Genomic DNA, 23,361 nt, shown 5'->3' with positions numbered 1-23,361 from the left:
CTTGAAAAAGCAGCCCAGGTCAAGTCAGTGAGGGTAGTGAGTGGAGAGAAGATGATCTCATTAATGAAACAAAGCCTGGAGTGTCTTTACAGAAGGATGGATTATGTGACAATCAAGTGAAGGATGCACTTGAAAAGCAAAGGTGCCCGTGGTGCTCTGAGACAAAGCTTGATTAAAAAATGGAGAGAAGGGTCAATCCTCCATAAATGCAGGATTGTATCCTGCTGCTCCCCACACAATGGCTCCTTTATGGGCTGCCTCCTGCTCTCGGTGCAGAGTCCCAGCTCTGACAGGACAAGTATGACTTGGACCCTTGAAGATTTTTAATGTGTGTTGGGGGGGTTTTTGTTTGTTTGTTGGGTTTTTTGGGTTTGTTTGTTTGTTTTTCTTTATTTTCTTTTTTTAACACACTTCATATCTCCTGAGAAACACAAAGGCTTAATTTGTTCTGAACCCAGGATTTTAAAATTCCTCTCAAGTATAAAGAGGAAAAATTAGTACTTTACTACCTGAAATACAAATAAAGCATCCTTTGACTACAATTATTGAACCCTGGCAAAATATTATTTTAAGCTGGGTAATCTGATGCTATTTCCATGCTAAAAAGCACTCAAACCCTACGATAGTAATGTGGAAACTCACTGGCTGAAGCAAGGGGTGTGTGAGGGGGAATTACTGCTCATGATAAAAGCAAAGGAATGCAGTTAAGCAGCAAGAAAGGAAAACATGAAATTAATGCATTTCCTTATTGTTCTAACAATGCCTGTTCAGTGTGGAAGAAGAAAGGTCTTCAGACTAGGAAATCTCACTTCTGGATTAGGAAAAGGCCTCCATCACAACCACCAGCTTTTAACAGGATATTTTGTTATATTTTGCCTGAACTTTTCTGCTATGAAAGAGCTGCTGTCATAGGTGAAAAAATACTGCAATATTTCAGTTTCCAACATACAGAAGTTTTATTGTTTCTGTGGAACTGTTGCTTTGGTCTCTGCCAGACACTTGAGTTATCTGAACACCTGATGCCTGCACTTGCAGTGTCTCGCCCTGCACAGAGCTGGCGGAGGTCCACCATCATCTGGAGCCACCAGAGTTCCACACTGATGCAAGAGGAGCATCTTTGCCTCTGGAGTGGGAGCTCTGCTCGCTGTGCATCCGGTGAAAATTGCCCTTTCCATGCGTTTTGTCAAGTCAGCTGAAAGCACAAAGTGCTTGTTAGTTTTCCCATCCAGTGTTGGACGTCACTCAACAAATAATGAATCATGGGTGTGTTGTGCTTCTATCCTCTTTCACCTTTACCACTTGCTAATTTTGGAACTTGCAGTTTATAATTACAGCTCTGAGCCAGGGCTCTTGGCTTGGGAAATGAGAATGTTTTAAAGGGAAGCTTAATAGCTGCATCTTGGATGAATACACCATGAAGAGCTGAGTCTGAGCTACATTAAAAGCTTAGAGAACTTTTCATTCTAGAAATGAATAGAGGGCCCTAACACTGAGGGAAAAGCACATATTAATTTCTCTCTAAACCACTGGCATCCACAGAAATAGAAATGGAAGGGGTTTTGTGGGATCTTTCAGTGCTTGTTTCAGGATGTTGTGTGGCAGTGCACTTTGTCAGAGTTTGAGTCAGTGCCTGCTGCAGTAACCTGCTGTAAACTGGACTAAGCAATTTGATTTGCCCTAAAACATCTTTTGAATGCCAGAATAAAAGGCCACTTTTATATTCTATGTTTAATTAGTTGTTAAGTAACATAGGTAAAAGAACAGCTGATTCCCTTATTTGCAAGATTTTTCTGATGCTACATCAGAGAGTTCTGTCTTTTAAGCAGAAGACATCCCTGGTTCAGAGTCTGTATCTGTTATACTGTTGTCATGAAGAAGGGAAGCTTGTGATAAGGGGGAAGACAATTTGAGAATAATTTCCTCTCCTGAGGCTGCACCTACAGTCAAAGGAGGATATCAACTGTTGCAAAACCCCGAGCATGGGGAATTTTACTCCAGAGGAAGTCAGTGATCAGGGTTCTTCTCTCTTTTTCTTTGGTTATTAAATATTCTCTCAGACTAAACCATCTGTCTGATTTTCCACTGACTGATACTTAGCTCTGGGAAAGGACATACTCATTTTGCCAAAACTTCCTCTGGACTAGGATGCTGCATACCCCATTGCTAGGGACATGGCCTACTGCAGAAAACACTACAATTCAATTATATTGTTGAATGCAATATTATTTGTGAAATAAAATTGCCTTATTAGGCTATTTAGCCTTCTTGGATCTTTAGAGAATCATTAAACAAAGTAATTCCCTATTACCTTAGCAAAAAGGAATTAATGGAAGAGTAGAGTTACCAGAAAGTTCTGAAAGGAAATGATTATGAGGTATCCTAATGTCAGCAGAGAGTTCAAAACCATTTACATTTGACATCTGGCTTGTCAACTTTGATAAGTTCTTTCTTTACTCTCTCTGCTTTGCTTATTTCATCCATGGCATCCTCTTCAATGTCTCTACCTTCCTCACATGTGCTTATTCCTCCCAAGCAAAAAGCAGGGAAATTGATGTTTCTGACTATTTTCTAAACTGAAAAATAAAACTCTGTGTTCAACTGGAATAATAATATTTTGGTCCTTCATCTAAGAGGACTAAAAACAGAAGCCAAAAAATCCCCAACATATTTTTTGTCTTAACACTACTTGTCAATCCATTGTACATGATACTTTGTGGGGATTTTATTTTATTTTTATTTTATTTTATTTTATTTTATATTTCATTTTATTTTATTTTCCCTTAAAGAGTAGGTAATTTGTAAAACAAAATGCTAAAACTATGAAACCTAAAGGAACAGTTCCTTTTGAAATTCTTATGTATTTTGATGTTTTATGATGGAATTCTTCCTTGAAAAAATATTGGCCATAATAGGACTTCAAATACTTCTCAGTGTAACTTGGATTCATAAAAATATGAAGGTTTCAGTGAATTTACTGTTCATAGAAAATGTGTGGCCATGCCTACATACAAACAATGAGTAACAATATAGTATTACTCCTACTGATGTTGTATGCTTTGGCTTAAAATTTACACTGTCTTGTTAAAAGAATTTCAAAATACGTTCTGATTTCAGTAAATGCCCCTAGTGCCTCTGATGAACAGTGCGTTGTCTGCAATCAGCTTTGAAATGTGAAGCCTTTGGATTTAACAGGGACATTCAAATTAATTCAATGTTAGATTTACCTATACATCTCATACAAATACCTTCCATCTCTTGAAATTTCTAATCTAAAGGCTATAAAATTACAAAGAACATAGTCTTGCAAGATCTCCGCCCTACTGAATAGGAGAAATGCTTCCAGCCTGCTTGCTGTCTTGAGAGTTTGTTTCATGGCAGATTTCAGACTCAGCTCAGATTTGCCCTTGAACATAAATGCTGTTCACCATTCGGCTGTACACCTAGGTTTTATTTTTCTGAGTTCTGATGGTGCAACGCCTCTCGTTGTTTCAGAGGAGTTAAAACAGCACCTGAATGCATCTCGCTCCTGCATTTCTGCTCGTTGTCAAGGAAACCACCCCAGGATTCCTGGCACCAGACTACATCTCAATGGGAAATGGAAACACCACAGGTACTGGCCAGTCAGGCACCTCCCAGCGGGTGCTATTTTGGGACCTAGTCAATGGATCAGATTCTCCTCTCCCAGCAGCTCTGAAGCTGTGGGAAGGTGTGCAGTGTGCCTTTGTCTCCAGGGGGCTTGGCTCTCTGGCAGTTTCTCTTGCCGAGAGCCATCCTAGAGGTGAAGCTGTTAAACACTGCTCTCGAGGTACAAAAAAACCTTCAAAGCACTATGGTAGACCTGTCTCTAACTTTCCTGAAGTCTGGAGAGAAGGCTAAAAATTATCACTGGGAAGAAGGTGGTAGCCTTTGTTTCATATCAACACTGTTTCTCTTCATGTACCAAAACTGTACAAAAGTATTTACATTTACAGACTTCAACAAAAATTAATAATTGCACATTTGTAGTGGATTTGTAATTTAGTCATTAAATGTCCTGAAGATGTTGACTGAGATCTCCAGTCCTTGGAATGGCAGAACACTGTGGTTATGGTTCTGGGGTCACCTGTGAGTGCTACAGGCAGTCACCCAGACTGAGGGTGAAAGTGCCCCTGCTCCCAGCCTGTTCCCAAAGTGAGTTTGTCCAGAAAGCATCCAGAAGGGTAAAGTGTTTTATTTCCATGAGGGGGAAAGTAAAGCTTTGGGTGTCATTGGGGATGTTCATAGGAAATGACAGAGCAAGCTGGAAGAAGGTTACTTGAATGCTAAGGGGAGAAAATAGGACAGGATAATGAGGAAGACAGATGGTAGGAAGAGAAGTGAAACTGTGATGCACAGCTGGAATGGATATGTAATAAAGGGATTGGAAATCTGTGGGGTGGGAATGAAAGATCTGTAAGAAATGTCACACTGGGGAGAAATGGTTGTAGATAATTGGAAAACCGAGAACAGGGAATTTATGGTAAAGAACGGATGGGCCTGCACCATCACAGGACTGCACGGTGTTTCAGTTTGTGAGGGCAAATGCTGAGGTAGCTCAGAGGGGACAGCAGGAACTTGAGAGGGGAGGAATGCTTGAATCCCCAGGCATCACCTGTAGGCGTGGAGTGAACATTTTGGGGGTCAAGTTGAGGAGTTTTATTTCCACTGGACGGTGGGAATAAAAACTGCAATAATCTGTGGAGGACATACAGCAGATTTTTGGTGGGAAAAATCTGAAGGGATCTCTCAGGCAGAAAGCTGGCTTGAGGAAAGGCGGGAGAAGTCTGAGGTAATTTGGAGAGGTCGGGCGGAGAAAATTCTGTGAAAAAAATCTGAGGTAATTTTAAAGGGACAGAAAGAACATTTTAAAGTAGAATCTCGGGTAATCTACAGTGGACTAAAGGAATATTTTGGAAGCCAAATCTGAGGTAATTTGTACGGGAAAAATAGAGAACATTTGTGAGGGAAAATCTGAGGTGAATTAGTAGGGGGGAAAAAAGGACATTTTGGAGATAAAATCCGACCTAATCATTAGATGGCATTTTGGGGCTTAAATCAGAGGTAACATACAGATGCAGATGGGGACACTATGAAAGAAAAATCTTATGTAATGTCAATGGCATAGAACATTGTGGAAGGAAAATCTGAGGTAATCTATGAGGACCAGAGAGGCACTGAGGGTGCCCCTAGTGATGCTGAGGGTATAGAGTGTCACTGAGGGGACATGTGTCCTCCCCAGGGGGTAATAGGTCACTAAACTGAGCCGCTCGGAGCTGCCTTTTTCTAACAGAGGAAACCCCCTGTACTTTGAACTTTAGACAAGCATCCTTTCACAGAACTCAGAACAATCGGTTGTAGGAGAATTCTTCGAAGGGCGCCGCCGTTTTGCTGTACGGACGGCTGTGCTGCACATGCGCAGTGCTGCTCAAGGATACGGCCCGGTTCCCGCCGTGTTCAAACGCCGCTCGCTCGGCGGGGCTGCCCCGGGCCGGGGGCGCTGCCCGTACGGCCGAGGGAGACATCCGCAAGGCCGGGACAGGCCGGGCCCGCTGCCTTCTTCCCCGCAGAGCCGCTCGTCCCGAGCAGAGCCGCGCAGAGCGCGGAGCGGACGGAAACGGCGCGGGGCACACGAGCGGCGCCACTTACGCAGTTGCCGTAAGTTTGGTATTCACGAACGTTACGCAATCTACGGAGCGCTCGTGAATAGCGCGGGTTACGCAATTTGCGTACCCGGCGGGAACTCCGCCCATTGCATTCCGTGGGGATGGAGCTGCTGGGGAGAAGGGAACGGGTTCTTTCTTAAGATTAAAAGCAAGAAGATATAGGCCGAAGTCGTGATAAAAAATACAAAGCTAAATAGAGCTTGCAGAGAGAGACCAAAACCATAAAAACCTGCAAATATGCTTGGTGTTACAAGTTGCATCGTTAAGATTTTCAAGCAGAGACAAGGAAGGACAAAAAATATTCCGAGGACTCTGAGAAAACCTTCCCTACCACCTACAGATAGTGGAAGGCTGAAAGTCTCAAGATGGCTTTAAAATCCCTTTTTTCAAGGGCTTAACAATGATCATTTTCTGTGACACCACCTCATACAAGCTTAGTAATAAGAGAATAGTAGGTATCAGAGATTCAAATTGTTAACTAAAATTTGAGTCTATAAATGGAATGACAGAATCTATTTCACTGGCACAGGGAGAGGGGCCAGTGGATGGCAGTGGTTCTTTGCTTCCCTGGCAGCATCCCCTGTGTTTCATGCTGCATGCCGTGGCACTGGCAGCTTCAGTGTCACAGATGGACCCACAGAAGAAGTTTGGGTGTTGGTCGCTTGTCAAGAGATGAAGAGTGGAAATGCTGAACTGCAGAACTTGAAATGAAGGTTTGTGTAAACTGGTATAAATTGGTGCTGTTTTCAGCAGCTGACAATATGGAACATGACTGAGTTCTATTTTGATCCTGAAAGCAGACTTGGTGAAGCTGCTGAGCTCAGCTGGTTGGCCTGGGGTAGAGTTCCTTTTTTCCCAGTAGCTGGTCCTGGCATTCTTTTGGATTTGAGCTGAGACGGTGTTGCTAACACAGGGATGTTTTCACTGGTGCTGAGCAGTGTTCACACAGCATCCAGGTCTTTTGTGCATCTCACCCACCCGCCAGGGAGTGGGCTGGGTGAGCACAAGGAGCTGGGAGGGAACACTGCTTCCCCCAAGTGAGCCAAGGAATATCCCAGGCCATACGGCCTCATGTTCAGCACACAAAGCTGGAGGAAGAAGTGAGTAGGGGATGTCAGGAGTGGTGGTAAAGTCACCATTGCATGTGATGGAGCCCTGCTTTCCTGTAGATGGCTGAACATCTGCCTGCAGGGGGCAGTGGGCAATAGATTCTTTCTTTTGCTGTGTTTGTGTGCATTGTTTTTCCTTGACCTATTAAACTGTGTTTATCTCAACCTGTGAATTTGCTCCTTTTCCTGATTCCCTCCCCCATGTGGGGGAGTGAGCAGGCAGCTGTGTGGGGCTGAGTTGCCAGGTGGGGTTAAACCATGCCCGTCCTTTTTGGTGCCTGCCATGGAGCCTGAAGGCTTTGAGGTAAGAGCAGCTTTGGCTGGAATGTGCTGGGTTGGATTGAGAGCTGTTGGTGCTGCTGAGCTGTGAGGCTCCTGGGCTTGCCATGGGACTTGTTAGGGGTTCCATTTTGATTTTGCTGCTGCCTGTAGGGCTTCTCCTCTTCCTGTGCAGTGCCTGGGGACATGGATGACAGCCCTGGTGGCACAGCTGGGCTGGCAGGTGGCCCGGGCAGCGCTGCTGTTTCTGTGCAGCTGGAACTGCAGCGTGAGCTTGAGTCGAGGGAGCTGTGAGCCGTGGGTGAGCCCACGTGGGAACAGGACAGCCCCAGGCAGCAGTGGCTGGGAATGAGCCCATGGCAGAGCAGGAACCTCTCAGAGCATGTGTGCCCGTGGTTATGTCTGTGCCCAAGAGGGGATTGTGGCCCAAGGATAAACCTGGAGCCGCTGTGGCTGTGGATAAGGCCGTGCTCAGCAGGTACCCCTTGGAACACCAGTGCCTGTGCATGGGGTTGTGCTGGAGCACCTCGGAGCCATAGCCTGGATAAACCCCTGGCAGAGCAGTTACAGCCTTGGAGGGAGTGCAGCTGTGGGCAAGGCCACATCCACTGCTTTAGTGTGGATGGAAAAGTTAATTTCCTATCACTTGTGTCAAATCGTGTTTTTAAAAATTTCAGGTTCTAAATTCTTAGTTTCCGGACAAATAAAATACTGCTAAGTTTGCTTCAGCTACTTTTTTTCTTGTTACATGGTTATCTTTCAGTGACTAAAGGATATAAAGGATAACGCTTGAAAAAGGTCAATTTCAAGAGCTCCTTGGAATTCTGTTTTCTAAGGTGAAACAAAAAGGAAAAGGGATCATAGTATGAATTCTGCAGCTTGTAACAAGTTTGGTAGTTATGTTCAAGCTAAAGGGCTTTTTTTTAGATCATGGCACATAAGGATACTTTTGGTTTTTAGAGTAAGTAGAAAGTGTGTAATTTGAAGAATGCTTTGGAGAAGCAGCTGAATGCACTGATCTTCCTGGCAGGTTTGGATGAGCTGTGTTGGTGAGTGTGTGTTTTGGTTGTGTTGCGGTCATCCTGGAGAGGATGGTGTGGGCAGGAGAAAAAGGCTCTCAGCAAACCTAGAAAACAAATGGATCTTGTAGCTGGGCTTTGTTTCAGAGCTGTATCTACACCCATCCTTTGCTTATGCAGCCTTGGAAATTGCACTGCCCCTTTGCTGTTCCAGCCAAGGTTATATAAATATCACAAGATAATCTGGACTCTTAAATCATGGTAGCCTTGCACAGCATGGTGTGGTCCCTCCTGTTCCCTGAGAAGTCTTGGATGTTTTGTGGAAGAAATTGCCCCTTCAAGACCAGGAAAATCCCCATTTTAGCCTGTTCTGTTCATCCTAACATAAACACTGTGTGAGCAGTGCTCCAAGCAGTGTTCCACTAACGTCACCCTTGAAAACTGGAATCCAAAGGACCATCAGCTTGCTCATCTTCATGCCTAAGTCACTTTGTTGTATGCAAGGCAGTGCTATTTTTGGGAGTGTATATTAGATTAACTTTTGTCCTGATGCTTTCTATTTATTGATACTCTGTGGTAAATATCACCTATGAAGTTTGAAGATCATCTATCCAATCTGTGTAATAAAACATCATGGGAAAATCCAGCAAAATCCTCTGGTAATTACGTGGAGCAGTGAACAAAGTAGTTTGGATTCTTGTAGGAGGAAAAGCTACACAGGCTCACTTGAAGAGGCTGAGCAACTTCCAGACTGTTTTAGAACTGCCTAAGGAACAAAGTCCATCCCAGTGTTGTAGTGTACATCCTTTATGGATTGTCAGTGTTCAATTTACGGGTGGAACGGAGTGGGGAGAGAGGAACTTGCAATACCTCTGGGAGGGAGGATGCCTTCACACATGGAAAAGCTCTGGCATTTCTGAGATCAGGGCTTCCCCTTTGCAGCATAAGGGTGGCTGTAATGCAATGGGATTGCTTGGTTCCAGTTTTACTCCAACAGTGGGAATGGCAACAGGACAATGTTCTGTTGCCTTGTGGTGGCATCCAAACTAATTTCTGCTTTTAATTCCTGGTCTAAGGTTCTGGTCAAGTGTAAACCTAGAGCTGCACTGCTTAAATTGGTTCTCTTCAATAATGCAGAGTCTTCACTCAAGGCTAAAAGCAATGTGCAATTGAAGATAAAACTGTAATAACATTTTTTTCTATTTTTTTCATACAGGATAGAAAAGTCTAAATGTGTGTGTCAAATCAAAAGCTTGCTTTATTTTTAGATGACGGATACAGATCTCCTTTATGGCTACTGGACAGGTAATGAAACTATTTTTTTAAAATTATGCTCTCCAATTTTTTTAAACATATTTTTCCTTAAAAATATAAAAACTTTTTGCAGTCCACAGAAATCTAGAACTCATGTTTGATCATCATACCAAAGTATAATGCAAAACAACAAAAAATATCCATATAAGTACATGTTTCAACAGCTACATCTCTATAAAGTAGTATGGAAGGACTGGAGAATCATTACAAGAATGAATCGTAGGAAAGGTCATCTGAGTAGAGGAAGTGAAAACAGGAAACAAATGAGTTCAGGAAAAAAGATATAAAACAAAGAAAAAATTGTCCATGTTTTGCAAAAAGAAAAAAAAAGACAAATATGTGTCATTGCATCGTGTACATAGAAGAAATTAAGAATTCTTAATTTTAAATTACTAATCTGGAACAAGATGATCAATAATCTAGGATATGAACTAATAAGACCTGCAACACTTATGAAGCATTGACAAGATAAAGGTTTTGAGAAGGACCTTTACTGAACATTTTGTCCACTGTAAAACAGCACCAGAAGAGATGATGTATTGAGACCTGAAAGGGGAATCAGGGTATCAAGGAATGAATCTTTATTTTAAGCAAAATGTAACAAAGTAGGCATCAAAAAAGCCACTGCCAGAAGGCAGAGGAACACAAGCTATTCTCACGGAGTTAGAGAATTTCCAAGTCAATGGCTGCCTGAATGCTCTGGTGGTACCATAGGAGAACACAAAGGGAATGGTGATAAACAGGATCATAGAAGAGAAAATGCAGGTGATCGAATCACTAGGAAATTTGCTGGCAGGAACAGTGCAAGAGCAACACAAGGAAGAGCTCCATATTTGGGAAACTTGTGACAAGATTATCCATCCTTCCCAAAGCACGAGTTAGAGGTGCCAGAGTGCAGAGGGATGAAGCCCTTTGGACAGGCAGCCCTGCTCCCTCAGAGGCACGGGGATGAGACAAACACCTGATCCCTGAGGATGCAGCTGGCAGGAGAAGCCTGAAAGCAAAGCTGTGAGTCCAGCCCGTAGCAGAGAGGCAACAGCAGCAGAATGTGTGGCAGGAGCAAATATCCTGGAGCTGCCAATTGCTGCTTTGTGGCTCTGAGGAAAATGCAGCTGTGCCATGGGAGCAGAGCCTTGGTGTGGTGCTGGACAAGAGGGTTGAGCCTCGAGGGCAGCAGCGTTCCCGTGTGCAGCTCAGTGTGTGGAGCAGGCAGTGCAGGAGCAGCAGGAGGAAGATGTGCACACTTGGGCTGCATCTGGCAAGAGTGTCCATTGGAGCCAGAGGCTGGGTGAGGGCAGCGGGACTGGAGAGGGAGGAAGCCCTTTGGACACGAGTGCCTGCACCCTCAGCTGCATGGGCATGTGCAAGGTAGGAATGACTGACAGTCCCCAGTCTTAGGATATGTGCAAACCTTTCTTAAAAATGTACCCAGCTGTTGTAATAGTTTGGCTAAGTGGTTAGAATTGCTTGTGCCTGGAAGGCAAAGGAATAAATGTTCAGCTGTCTGCAAACCAATCCTGGATATGATCAGTTCTGTAGTAACAAGATCATCTTTTTTTTATTTAAGACAAGTGCTTGTAGAACAGTTTCTTCTCCAAACACCCTTACTTGTGCTACCTATTGCCTGTGCCAAACTTTATCCGGTCTCTACTGCCTTGACTGAATTGCAGTCTTTGTTCTCTTTATTCAAATTCTCTTTGTTTTTTTTCACCACAGGTTACCAGCAGAACCTGCTCATTCCTGAGCATGCAGATGGCCAGGCAAATGCAGAGAGCCAACCTGGAGTCCAAGGCCGTTGCAGAAGGTGTTTCCTATGGGCAGACACACAGCAGCAAGTTCCAGGAGCCGTCACTTCCTAGTGCTCGGCTTTAAGGATGCCGTGGTGGTGGCACAGGAGAAGAGCCTTGGTGTTGTGCTGGAACGGGCTCGTCCAGAAGAAGAGGTGGAGTTCCCATCTGCAGGGAACTCTGTGGCACCAGCAGTGGAGCAGCAGGATGAGGAAGATGTGCTGCTTGCAAACATTTCTGCAAGAGCCTTCATGCCTTTCAGAAGCTCCATGAGAGCTGTCAGAGTGCAGAGTGACGAAGCCCTTTGGACAGGCGTCTCTGCTCCAAGACAGTTGTCAGAGTTTTTAATGTGGACTAAATTACTTTTGTACTAATTCTCTAATATTTGAACTACGTAACTAGCAACTGAAAAGACGCATCTGCCGTCGCAGACATGAGCCATAGGCAGTGTCAGTGTGAATGCCTGATGTTTGGCAATAACATGCACAATAACAAGCAGAATCTTTCAGGGGAGATACAAAGTGGGCTTAAATGTTGGTAATTTACCGCCTCTGTCCACAGCAACCTGCCATTTTCCATCTCTGTATGGTCTGCCCCAGAGAACCTAGGCTGCAGTTTGGTTCAAGAAAAAATAAACACCTTCTACTGAAATGTACAGTTCCAGTTTGCAGGTTTTAGATGTGGTTTTACTGGATGCTCTTGTTTATCCCACCCTCTGATATAATTAGTAGTATTCAAAAGGTCCTATACCACCTTAATTTGTTCCTGCCACCTATGTAGTCACATTAAAAAGAGAGAATTAATTAGTGGCTGGGGTGTGACCCTGGCACCTCTGTTCCCACAATCACACCAGCAGATGTGGTGTTAAATGGGCCCATCGGTTTCTCTGCCTCCCCTCCTGTGCCTGGCCGGTTGTTCTGAGTGTCATGTGCTGCAGAACGTGTGCCTGGCAAGGGCAGCTATTGCAGGGTAATTTGAAGCAGGCAGGTCTGCTGCTGCAGCTGTGAGCTGTGTGGGACTCTGAGGCAAAAGTAGGTAAAAGCACTTGTACTGCTTCATGTGTCACCGTTTGGCATAGAAATGGGGAAATCTGCCTGCTGGTGTGGTTACGAACAGGTCTCACTCCAGCCAGTGTGGTTATTCTGTTAATAGATTCACCACAGATTTCAATTCAATTAGGTTGCTGCTTTAGTACTCCCCAAGAAAGGATTAGCAGTGTTCCTGAAGTAATTCTTGAAAGGTTTTGCCTTTTTTCTGCATTTTTAAGTATTTGTGCCATAGGCAGTGACAGGAGAGAGGCCTGCCCTGTAGGTTCCAAACTGGTTTGGAGCCAAATAAAAGTCATCTGTAGATTTATTTGGGAGCACTCTTCTAAGTATGCGTGTAGCAGCCAGTGACTGTGGCCTGTTCTGAGCTATGCACATTTGAGCTTTGTCTTGCTGTGAAACAAGGCAGGTTTTAAGAAGTCTTAATTTACAGGACTCAGGTAGAATACAGGGCTTTTTCCTTATACTTGCACCATTAACCTCTCACTGTTAACCACTTTGACACTGATGATAAATCTGAGAAGCAGATTATGGATTTCAGTAGAAGTTTGTCTTTCTACAAAATATTCAAAGCTATCTCTGAGAAACGTGTATGTTGTTGACTGCCCTCTTCTTCAGGGATCAAAGTTCTCTCCATATAGCTTTGTAACTGAGCTCAATACAAAGAAAGTAGGATATAGCCTCTCTTATCTTCTCACAGTCCTTCCTGGCCTCGAATCTATTCATTGTAATAATCAAACCATCCAGACTTACACGGCTTTAAACAAAGGGCTGTGACTACAGAAGAAAAAGGGTCCCTGTCTCAAAGGAAAGTCAGTGTTCTGCAGGATGTCCAGGCTGGCCTGGGTGTAAGGTTGAACATCAGGATATTTTCATGTATTACTTTTATAAAGGTACTGATGAAGTTTACTTTCATCTGATCATGTTAAAATTGCAGTACTTTGAAGGTGAAATGTTTCAAGGACATACATTTATTTCTGTAGTTTTACAGCCCTATGAACTGCAGTCATGAGGGAGAAGAGTGTAAAAAGCTTTATGTGGTTTTTGATAGGAAAACAGCAGTCTGATACATATCAATCAAGTAGTAAAACTTCAGGGGTTTTCTTACTATAATGTGAACACAGGTGCCAACAGTTTTGTGGTTGGTTTGGGTTTATTTTATCCAAAATAGAACTGACCTCTACATAGTTCTGCTTGGTTCTGCTTGAAGAAACAGATTTTTTTCTGAATTTACTTGACTTTTTTATTTATCAGATGAGCACTTGGAAAACTGGTGGCTGCAGTGGGAGGTGGATGGTGCTATAGGACAGGGCTGTTTTGTCCTACTCCCTGGCCAAACAAGGTATCAGCACACGGAGCCCTCAGCAGCTCCACAGTGCGGCTGGGCTTGGCCTGAGAACACACATAAAAAGACACCGAGCTGAAGAGATGATACAAAACTGGGAGCAGCTGTTGACTCGCTCCCTCAAAGGCAGAGGCCCTGCAGAGAGGCCTCGATAAATTAAAGGACTGGGCAAAAACCAAACAAATTCTGTACCTTGGATGGGGCAATCTGGAATGTACAGACAGACTGGAGAAGGAGACATTGGAAAGCAGCACCATGGAAAGGGACCTGGGGGTCCTGGTCGATGGAAAGTTGAATCTGAGCCAGCAGTGCCCTGGAGCCAGGAGGGCCAACCCTGTCCTGGAGGGCATCAGGCACAGCATCACAGCTGGGCAGGGGAGGGGATTGTCCTGCTCTGCTCTGAGCTGGGGCAGCCTCACCTTGAATGTTGTGTGTAGTTTTGGTCACAACATGTGAGAAATGCATATTATATGGCTCTGCACAGATAAGTGTATTATGCTAGGTTGAAAAGTTATGCTATATTAACTTTTGAATAGTATAGTGAATGTAGTTTTGTAATTAGCATTAAGCTCTAGTAGTTAAAATAGAAGCTATGTGTGTGAGATATTCTTTTTATGAGCTCGGGAGAAGGAGAAGGTAATCAGGGGGTTCTTCGCACAGAGATAACAATTACAAAAACCCCTAAATTTCCAGAGGAGAAGGATTTATGGCGTTCCTTATCTACAGAAACGAACTTCTTCAAGCCTGACTTAGACTCAGAGGCACCTGGGGATTAACAGAAAATTTTTGACAAGTACCAGATGGATTTCTTGTTTTAAATAAAATATATGCATAATCAAGTGTTCTGTATATGCAATAGATTACTCCTCTTAAGGAGTGAATTTTCTCTTAACGAGGTCCTTTTCCTGGCTCACTTTTGTCCAGGAAGGGATACCCAGCCCAGGCTGTAACTCTTTGCCATTATTGTCTCATAAATTGTCCTACTCTAAATTGCTCAACTTTTATTATTCTATTTGTATTATTATTTTTTTATAACCATTTTTTATTTTTATTAAATTTCCAAAAATCCCAAAAGCGAGTGATTGGCGCTTATTACACAACGTAAGAAGGATATAAAGCTATTAGAGAGGGTCCAAAGTAGGGTAATGAGGATGGAGAAGGACCTTGAGGGGAAGCCGTATGAGGAGGGGCTGAGGTCACTGGGTCTGTTCAGCCTGGAGGAGAGTGAGGGAGACCTCATGGCAGTCTAGAACGTGCTCATGAGGGTGAGGGGAGGCACAGGCACTGATCTCTCCTCTGTGGTGATGTGACAGGAACCAGGGGAATGGCCTGAAGTTTTGTCAAGGGAGGTTTAGGTTGGGTATTAGGAATAGGTTCTTCACCCAGAGGGTGGCTGGGCCCTGGAATAGGCTCCCCTGGGAGTGGTCACAGCATCAAGCCTGACAGAGTTCAGAAAGTGTCTGGACAACATTCTCAGGCACATGGTGTGATTCCTGGGGTGTCCTGCACAGGCCAGGAGTTGGACTCGATCTGTCCCTTCCAACTCAGCACAGTCTGTGATTACTCTTTAAAGAGCCGAGCCTGGGAGTGCCTCCGGCTCCCGGGGGTCGATGCTGGAGGCGGGCGCACAGGCCGTACCGGGCCCTGCTAGCCCCGGGCTGGGTGGGGACAGCCGGGGCACCGCCCCGCTGTCCCGCCCCGCTGTCCCGCCCCGCTGTCCCGCCCGCCGCCTTCCGGGGCCGGCCGGGCCCCGCCTGCAGGGGCCGCGATGCTGCTGCCCCGGGCGGGAGGTGCCGCGGGCCGGGCCGGGCCGCCGCTGGCCGCCCTGTGGCAGGTGCTGCGGCTGGAGCGGAGCCGCCGCACCGCCATCGTGTTCCCGCTGCAGAGGCTGGAGCGGTACCTGGCGCCCGGCACCGACACGGCGCCGTTCCGCCTCTTCCAGCCCGGGCTGGCCGCCCTGCAGCGCGCCGAGGCGCTCTTCAGGTCCGACGGCAGGCACTCCATCGACTACGTGAGCTCCGCCGTGCGCATGGACCATGCCCCGCCGCCGGCCCTGCCCGAGGTCAGGCGAGCGCTGCCCCGCGCCTCGGCCGGGACCGCGGCCCCCCCCGGGCCGGGCTGAGCTGAGGGGTAAAGGGGTGGTGGGGTGGTTGTGCAGCTCTGTCATAGCGCTGCGCAATATGTGGGGCACTTACTGCTGCCTTTTAAAAAATGGTTTATTTGTTGTTGTTCCCCGGTGTGCAGCTCGGCAGCCCGACGTGTCCGTGGCACAGGACACCGCTGTCCCCGGCACTGGCAGCACGGGCTGGGAAATGACCAGGACTGGCTGCAGCAGGGCGGGTGTAGATGTGCCCTCTGTGCCTCTCCCCCTGCAGGTGTGCTTCATCGGCCGAAGCAATGTCGGGAAATCATCTTTAATCCGGGCCTTGTTTTCACTGGCTCCAGAAGTGGAAATTAGAGTGTCAAAAACTCCGGTGAGTGATGTTTTTAACTTCACCCCCTTTGGGTCTGTCTGTTAAACCACGACATAAGCTGGTACCAGTCCAGAGGACAGGACTGAGAAGGCTGGGAGGGAACAAGCTCTTGAGTAGCCTGAAGTGACAAAGAGTGCCAGGTTTGGTAGTCATCCTCATGGCTGGCACTGGCCTTGCTCTAGCCCAGGAACAGGAGCCCAGCATAGCTCTTCAGCCAGGCAAAGGAGCTGTACAGCCTGAGCAGCTGTGCTGTAAAGCCCTTTGAGAGCTCAGAGACCCATTAAGGTGTTTTTAGTCTGCTTTATGGATAGAGCCATATAGGATTGCTACACAGGTAGGAGACTGGGCAATTCAAAGCATTTGGGCGGGCAGGGGTCTGGTACAGAGATGTTTTTCAGAGCATCTCCTAGTACATTGCTTAAAGCAGCTTTTTTAAAAACTACCCCTGTCCTTCATCTTGCCTAAATGCTCTCTTCAGGGCCACACCAAGAAGATGAATTTCTTCAAAGTAGGGAAGTACTTCACACTGGTGGATATGCCAGGATATGGCTATCGCGCCCCGCAGGACTTTGTTGAGATGGTGGAGGCCTATCTGCAGGAACGGCACAAGTAAGGGACCTACCTGTACCTCACAGCACAGGCAAAGCCAGACAGACACCCCTGACAGAAAATGCAGAGGGGTAGCTCCTTCCATCCATTATTCCTGACATCATTTCCCTGGAAGCTTCTGCAGTGTCACTCATTCATGCTCAGACAGATCAAAACAGCAGGAAAGATTGAGGTGCTGCTCCATGATGACTCTCAGTTTCTATGCATGGCTTTTCTTGGCTCTTCCTATCCCCAGATCCCATGTTACTTGTTTTTGTTTATGAATTTGGAAGTAGCAGAGCAGGCATGAAATAATGGTGGCAATTACTGTTGCTTTTATTTCTGGCAGCTTGAAGAGGACTTTCCTATTAGTTGATGGTGTTGTCGGACTCCAGAAAGCAGATCACATTGCAGTAGAGATGCTGGAAGAGTTTGGGATTCCTTATGTGGTAGGTAATGCTTGATTCTTGGATTGGTTATAAGGTACATCTGTAACTTATATTTATTTTATCTATTATATATCTTATATCTTATATCTTATATTATCTATTTTATATAGAGTGTATAGTATACACTCTATAAAGGTGTGTACCCTATACCTGAGGCTATGCAAGTTGACCTGCCTAAGCAGTAACTCCACACCCTTTATTGTTAATAAAACAGGTTTAAAATGGGTTAAGACAGACAAGTAGGATTTAAGAGGGGTTTTTGTGTGGGTTATTAAATAGATACTTTTTTTTATTCAGTGCTCAGCTTGAAAAGGCCCCCTCCTTATGCAGGCCATAGAAGTGTTTTGGTGAACTGTGTTAGACCATTCTTCCCCCTAGATATGACCAGAGCTTTCAGACTGCTTTGTAAGATGGTCTAGGTTAACAGATGTTAACCTAGATGGTCTAGGACTCTTACAGATGTTCCAGGTTAACAGCAAAATAAGTTTACTTTCTTCTTTCAATCCTCCCTTTCTGGATCCATGTAGATGGTGTTAACAAAAATTGACCGAGCTTCCAGGGGATTGTTGTTAAAGAACGTACTGGAGATTCAGGAGTTTGTAAAGGAGAACACTCAGGGATGCTTTCCTCAGCTCTTCCTGGTCAGGTAAAGCTCCTCTCCACTGCTGCTGTTTTCTTTCGGGTGATGAGTTCAGTAGGGCAAGATACCTAGAAGAAGTCTGTCTGCTTTGGAGGCAGCACCTCTCTGTGCCCCAAGGATAGAGGTGGGCTGCTGACAGGGAAGTGTCCCTTTCCTTCCCCCTTCTCTGCAAGTGAGTGAAGTTTGTTTCTAAGGGTGCTTCTTCCTTTGGCCTTTCTTAAAGCGAGGCAGCAGCAGCCCCTGTGCTGCATGGTAGCAGGCTTGGCCATTTTATTCAGCGTTCTGGTAAGAGTAAGAGCTGTAATTGTTGGATCACATAACCAAAGTGCAGGCTCTTCCCAAGGTGTACTGTGGGACATGTACCTGAACATAGCCAGAGGCTGTTTGCATTTATTACTCCAAGATGCAGCATTATCTGGCACTGAACATGTGTGCCTCTGTTTGCACAGTTCTGTGGCGTTCTCGGGGGTTCACTTGCTCAGGTGTTTTGTCGCCCACGTTACTGGAAACCTGCCCACTGTAGAGGCCCGCTGAAAAGACCTGCTGATCTGCTTGGCTCATCAGGAACAAAAGGTACCAAAACCAGAGGTCTGGGGTTTCTGTTGTAAATAACCCAGTTTACTATATGGTATTTTTGAATAAATTAGTATTTATTAAGCTAATTTTTTCTTTATTAAGTTCATCAGTTCAGGAGGTTTCCAGCATGAATTAATCCAGGTTATTATATAAAACTGTTAAAAAAGTCTACATGATTATGCTAAGGAGAAAAAAAGTAGGGAACCTCCATAGAGGAGGGAAGTTTTAATACAGCATTTCCTCTCTCTATGCTGAAATGTTCAAAAATCTGCTACTCCATGCCTAACCTCTGCTATATTCAGGATACTAGAGACAGTCTAGTAATATCATTAATAAAGAGGCATTTAATCTAGGGATGAAAAACTACAGCCCTAACATGAAGCAAACTGTATTGCCCAGTTGAACTGAATGATACACAGAGAGAGGTTTCCTTCTGTCAGCTGGGGTTAGGGGTAGGATAGCAGGGGCCAAAAGCTACCTCCTGTGCAACCCACCTGCTGTAAGGCCATGTGGAGCAGAAACAGCCAGCCTGTTGTCTGTGGTGTGTTTGACATCCTGTATATTTCCTTCTGTAACTCTTCTTTGTCCTGTGTTCAGTAGGTGCAGCAGGATAGCACGCCTTGCTTGCAGACATTGAGTTGTCCCTGTTCCACAAGGATGAAGGAAAGAACACAGCTTTCATGGGATCTGCTTTTCCCATGAGTGTTGGCTTGAAACAGAGTGGAATAAAAGACTGACGTCTAGAGGAACGCTGTCCTGCACACTGTCATGAGTCAGGGCTGCATCTACCTTCTGTTTTGAGATCCAGCAGGAATTTCTGCAGCTCCATGTGGATGAATTGCCAGATCTGTGGCACACCATCCATGATCTCTATTGGCTCTGCCCTGGCAGCTGAAGCACAACACTGAGATGACCTGTACTCTGTAGGGGAACAGCGTCCCACAGCAGCTGTGTCTGTCTAAGAGCACCTGAAACTGCCCAGTTACAAGGCAGAACTGGACAAAAGGACAGCCATCAATAGCAGCACTCATACAGGAGAACTTAGCCTGAAGCCATGAAGTGCCCGTGTCAAACCCTGGCACTCAATCTTTGTCATGTCTTAACGTGCCCAAATGTGGTTATGCAGTTGTCAGCTACTTGCATTAAGTGTTCAAACCTCAAAAAAGGAAAGTTCTTTTCTAAACCACTCTGACAGTGCAAAAGGACTTGAAATATCACTTTCTTTTACTATGCAATTTCTTGTAAGACACTAGTCATGAAACAAGATCTGTTTTCAGCATAAATGTAAGAAGAGGAGAATGTGAGGAATGCAGTAAATGTGGCACTCTAGCTTCTGCATCTTAGTGATCAAATCTGTAATTGTGTTAATATTTTATCTCTAATCCTAAAATGCTGGAGGACAAACCAGCTCAAGGGATGCATGATCCTAGAACTGCAGCGGTAGCTATACAGATGGAACAAGTGAAAGTGGACACTTCAGAAAGGGTATTTTGTAGTATCTTAAAACCAGGATCTTCCAAAAACATCAATCTCATCAAGGCTGTAATTTTCAGGGCCTCAGCCTTGACTGAAGAGCCTCTGAAAATAACCCTGAATATGTAAAAAAGTGCAGTTCTGGTTTTAGTCCCTCTTCAGAACAAAACCCCTTACATTACATTACAACCCCTTGCAGTGCTAGGAAGTCTTTTACTAACCACTTAAGTACATTAAATATGTTCAGTTGATCCATTTGTATAAACAAACTGGATGTCTGTGCATGGAACATTAGGTACCATCTTCTCCAGAAGAACCACATTTATCTCTGGACACATCTTGGTTTTATTCAGAAGTGCTTCAAATACTGGGATAACTCCTGCATTTTGCTCAGCCATTTGCAGGAGAGAACGCTACAGTGTGATTCTTGAGTGTGACAGTGCCCCTGTGACAAAACAGCAAATAAAATCAAGTCCTCTCCCTAAACAGTAGAACTTACATACAAGTGCCTTCCTGGGAACAGGCTTTGGATAAGCAGGTGCCTTGACACACTACTGGATATTTTTGTGCCAGGTTCTTAAGGAGCCAGCCGAGTTGCAGAGTGGGGAGCTGCATTTTCTCAGGCCAGGGACACAGAAGATCTCCCTTTCTTTCCCCTTCATTGATGAATGGTGGGTAGGCAGGATACTGATACATTAGAGCTCATTTCAGTAAATGTCTTTAGTTGTTTGCAGTGCACAAGCTTCACTTAAGGCTCCTGTCATTACCTGGTGAAGCTTTGCCTCTTCTACAGCTGTGATTTACAGAAATGATGTTGAGTATTAGCTTCCATGGAAAAGGATTTCACCTTGTGCATCTTCCCTGGTCTTTCAGCTGTTCTTTCTCCATTTTCTTCCTCTGCTCTGTCTTGGGTCTGGTCTGTCGCCATAACCCGGACACTACAAAGGCAGTGTTTTTGCAACAGTGTCCAACATTAGAACGCTGCAGTCCGGACAGGTGCACTGGTAGATCAGTAAATACTGATTGAATAATTGAGCTCAGAGCACAGAAGCCAATGGGTCATACTCCAGTTGCTTGGCAGTTACAAGTGGAACCCAGCAAGGATCCATTCTGGAGTGTGTCCAGTTTAACATCTTCAAGCGTAATCTCCGCACGGGCGGGCCCGGCAGCGCCGCCCGCCCCGCCCCTGGCGCTCGGCGGGGCCGCGGGGCGGGGCCGGGCCGCGGGAGCTGTTCCGGGCCGCCGGCAGCCATGGCGGATGAGGAGGAGGACGCGCCGGTGAGTGCCGGGGGTCTGCCCTGCCGGGAGGGTGCCCTGCCCGGGATCCACAGCCCAGCCGAGGGCGGGGGGCGGCGGGAAGGGGCCGAGGCCAGACGGGCGCTGACCGCGGCCTCCCCTCCGCTGTGCCCGTGTAGTTCGAAGAGGACGCGGAGGACGCCGGCGGGGGCCTGGACGGCGGGCAGGGCCGGAGGAAGAGGCTGTTCTCCAAAGAGCGTAAGTCGGGCCGGGCCAGAGAGCTGAAGCCCCGAGCTGACAGCCATGGGGTCCCGAAACTCACTCCCCTTAGCGAAACAGCGGCTTTCATAATGTGCTTTGGCTGCAACTGCAGAAATCTGCCATGTAGACCCCCCTCAAAAATACTGCTAATGAATCCTCTGAACCTAGCCGTGCCCGAAGTCACCTGTGCTGTCACTGTGCAGTGCTTTGCAGACTAAATGAATATTCTGAGAGCCCGTCCTCAGACATGCTTTTCTGAACGTACAGCTCCTGTCTCTACAGGGCTTCTGTTGCCTTGTTTATTTTCTGTATGTTTCCTCAAGAATTGTCCTGCCTGACAGACGGGAGTGCCGTCCTGGTGCAGGGATGCGCAGGCTGGTGAGCTCTAACTAGCTGTGTGCAGCACTGAAAGGATGAAAGAAGCCTCACGCTGAGTGTTTCTTTGTGCAGTAAGGTGCATGATGTATGGATTCGGGGATGACCAGAACCCTTACACGGAATCAGTGGACATTCTTGAGGACCTGGTAATAGAGTTTATCACTGAAATGGTAAGTTAGCTCTAGATGGCATGGTCAAAACATCCTCACCAGGACTATAGCCTTCTGAAGGTTAATATCTGACTCAAAAACGGCATTATCCCAGGCCCCAAACTCATGGCATTAGTAGGAGAAACATAAACTTGGAATTTGTTTTTCCAAGATTAAAGCGAAATTTTTGCATCTTGCTCCATGCAGATTTAGTCTTTGTAGCAGTGAGATCAGTAGTGCAGGAGGGGAAGAACTCACCTGACTTTGGGGTTCACTGCAGCATCCCTTATGTGCAGCTGACAGAAGGCTCAGATTTGAAAGTCTGTCAACTTTCTGTTTGCCCAGTGTCTGCACATGGATGGGAACTTAGCTCTGCCCTACAAAAGAAATGCATTCTTGGGCCTGAAGCCATTTCTCTTCCAGACCTGGATACTAAGTATCCAAACATTCCCCTTAAAATGCCCTACACTGTCCTTTGATGTGGTTACCTCACTGATTCCAAGCTGTGCCTAATCTTCAGCAGTTCTGCAGGCTGGGTGTCCCGTGTGTAATCTGGCCTCAGTTTTGATACCATTATGTGATGTATATATAGTGGTTGTTCAGGGGGTAAGTGTCAGGCAGCTCAGCAGAGTAAGCCCATGGTTTACTGGCACGTTCTCTGTGGCTAGGATGATGCCCAGAACCTGCAATTGCTTGCTTTTTGGATTAAAAAATGACAGGAAATAAAGTGGAATGGAGAGCTTAAAAAACCACCATGGCAAAGGAATGCTGCTGACACTTTTGTCCTCTCTGACAGACACACAAGGCCATGTCCATCGGGCGGCAGGGTCGGGTGCAGGTGGAGGACATTGTCTTTCTGATCCGCAAGGACCCCCGCAAGTTTGCCAGAGTTAAAGATCTCCTAACTATGAATGAAGAACTGAAACGGGCCCGAAAAGCTTTTGATGAAGCCAACTATGGGTCTTGATTTTGTACACAAGTGGCACTGGGGCATTATTTGGGCACCTGCTGCCCAGTAAGAAGGACCATCATGCGTGGTGTTTGGAAGGGTTTCTCAGGGTGGAGGTCACTGCTGGGATGTCTGCCCTCAATCCCAGCTTTTGCTGAGAAATATTCAATCAGCTGAAACATTACCTGATTGTATGCGGTATACTTAGGTATTTTTATACCATTTGATGGAACAAAAAAAAAAGCTCTAAAAATTCCTGTAAGTCAGGAGTGTCTTTGCAGTAGGCCTGTGTTGAATCAGATGGCTCAAGGGCTGATGATTCATGATTCTCTAAAATTGTTTCAGTTGTCACTGGGTATTCTTTTGACAGGAAACCTTGAAAATGGATCTTGGTTTTCTGTATAAAGACCTTAAGCCCAAACTACTATCAAAGTTGTGCTCTTTTCTCTGTATAAGCTTTTTGAATAAAACATAAGTTTGTGCCCACGTTTTGTAACTGAACGTACATTCACCAGTTCATACAAGGTGGGTTACTGTTGCAGGCCACAGCTGTGCTTTTCCCTACTCCTGGAATAACTCAGGGAAGGCAGGTTCAATTAACTTCTCAT

The 23,361-nt window shown here is 45.6% G+C and overlaps 2 protein-coding genes and 1 long non-coding RNA gene across 8 annotated transcripts; all 3 read left to right on the top strand.

Moving 5' to 3' along the window:
- The first annotated feature begins 6,534 nt into the window (after positions 1-6,534).
- Positions 6,535-14,641, top strand: LOC134548852 (uncharacterized). Of its 2 annotated transcripts, XR_010079938.1 has the most exons (4): positions 6,535-7,094; positions 9,305-9,393; positions 9,476-10,770; positions 11,119-14,641. It is a non-coding gene; the product is annotated as an uncharacterized LOC134548852 (long non-coding RNA). The 2 variants fall into 2 exon arrangements; XR_010079937.1 differs by lacking the exon at positions 9,476-10,770.
- A 652-nt stretch (positions 14,642-15,293) lies between these two features.
- GTPBP8 (GTP binding protein 8 (putative)) lies at positions 15,294-19,052 on the top strand. 5 transcript variants are annotated; one of them, XM_063393996.1, is made up of 7 exons: positions 15,294-15,591; positions 15,956-16,054; positions 16,533-16,663; positions 16,992-17,091; positions 17,619-17,737; positions 18,181-18,304; positions 18,905-19,052. In XM_063393996.1, exons 1-6 carry the CDS (start codon positions 15,349-15,351, stop codon positions 18,263-18,265), a joined length of 777 nt encoding a protein of 258 aa, XP_063250066.1. In that variant the 5' UTR covers positions 15,294-15,348; the 3' UTR covers positions 18,266-18,304; positions 18,905-19,052. The 5 variants fall into 5 exon arrangements, with proteins under 5 accessions (XP_063250066.1, XP_063250065.1, XP_063250064.1 ...); XM_063393995.1 differs by having other exon boundaries at positions 15,294-15,642; positions 18,908-19,052; XM_063393994.1 differs by having other exon boundaries at positions 15,294-15,642.
- Positions 19,053-20,977: 1,925 nt separating this feature from the next.
- On the top strand, positions 20,978-23,239 carry LOC134548850 (transcription initiation factor TFIID subunit 13). The gene is made up of 4 exons (XM_063394000.1): positions 20,978-21,058; positions 21,196-21,274; positions 21,728-21,825; positions 22,601-23,239. Exons 1-4 carry the CDS (start codon positions 21,032-21,034, stop codon positions 22,769-22,771), a joined length of 375 nt encoding a protein of 124 aa, XP_063250070.1. The 5' UTR covers positions 20,978-21,031; the 3' UTR covers positions 22,772-23,239.
- The last annotated feature ends 122 nt before the right edge of the window (positions 23,240-23,361 follow it).

The sequence above is a fragment of the Prinia subflava genome, chromosome 3 (assembly GCF_021018805.1).
Source record: "Prinia subflava isolate CZ2003 ecotype Zambia chromosome 3, Cam_Psub_1.2, whole genome shotgun sequence".
In the NCBI taxonomy this organism is placed as follows: Eukaryota; Metazoa; Chordata; class Aves; order Passeriformes; family Cisticolidae; genus Prinia; species Prinia subflava.
This window is presented reverse-complemented; position numbering and strand designations above follow the sequence as displayed.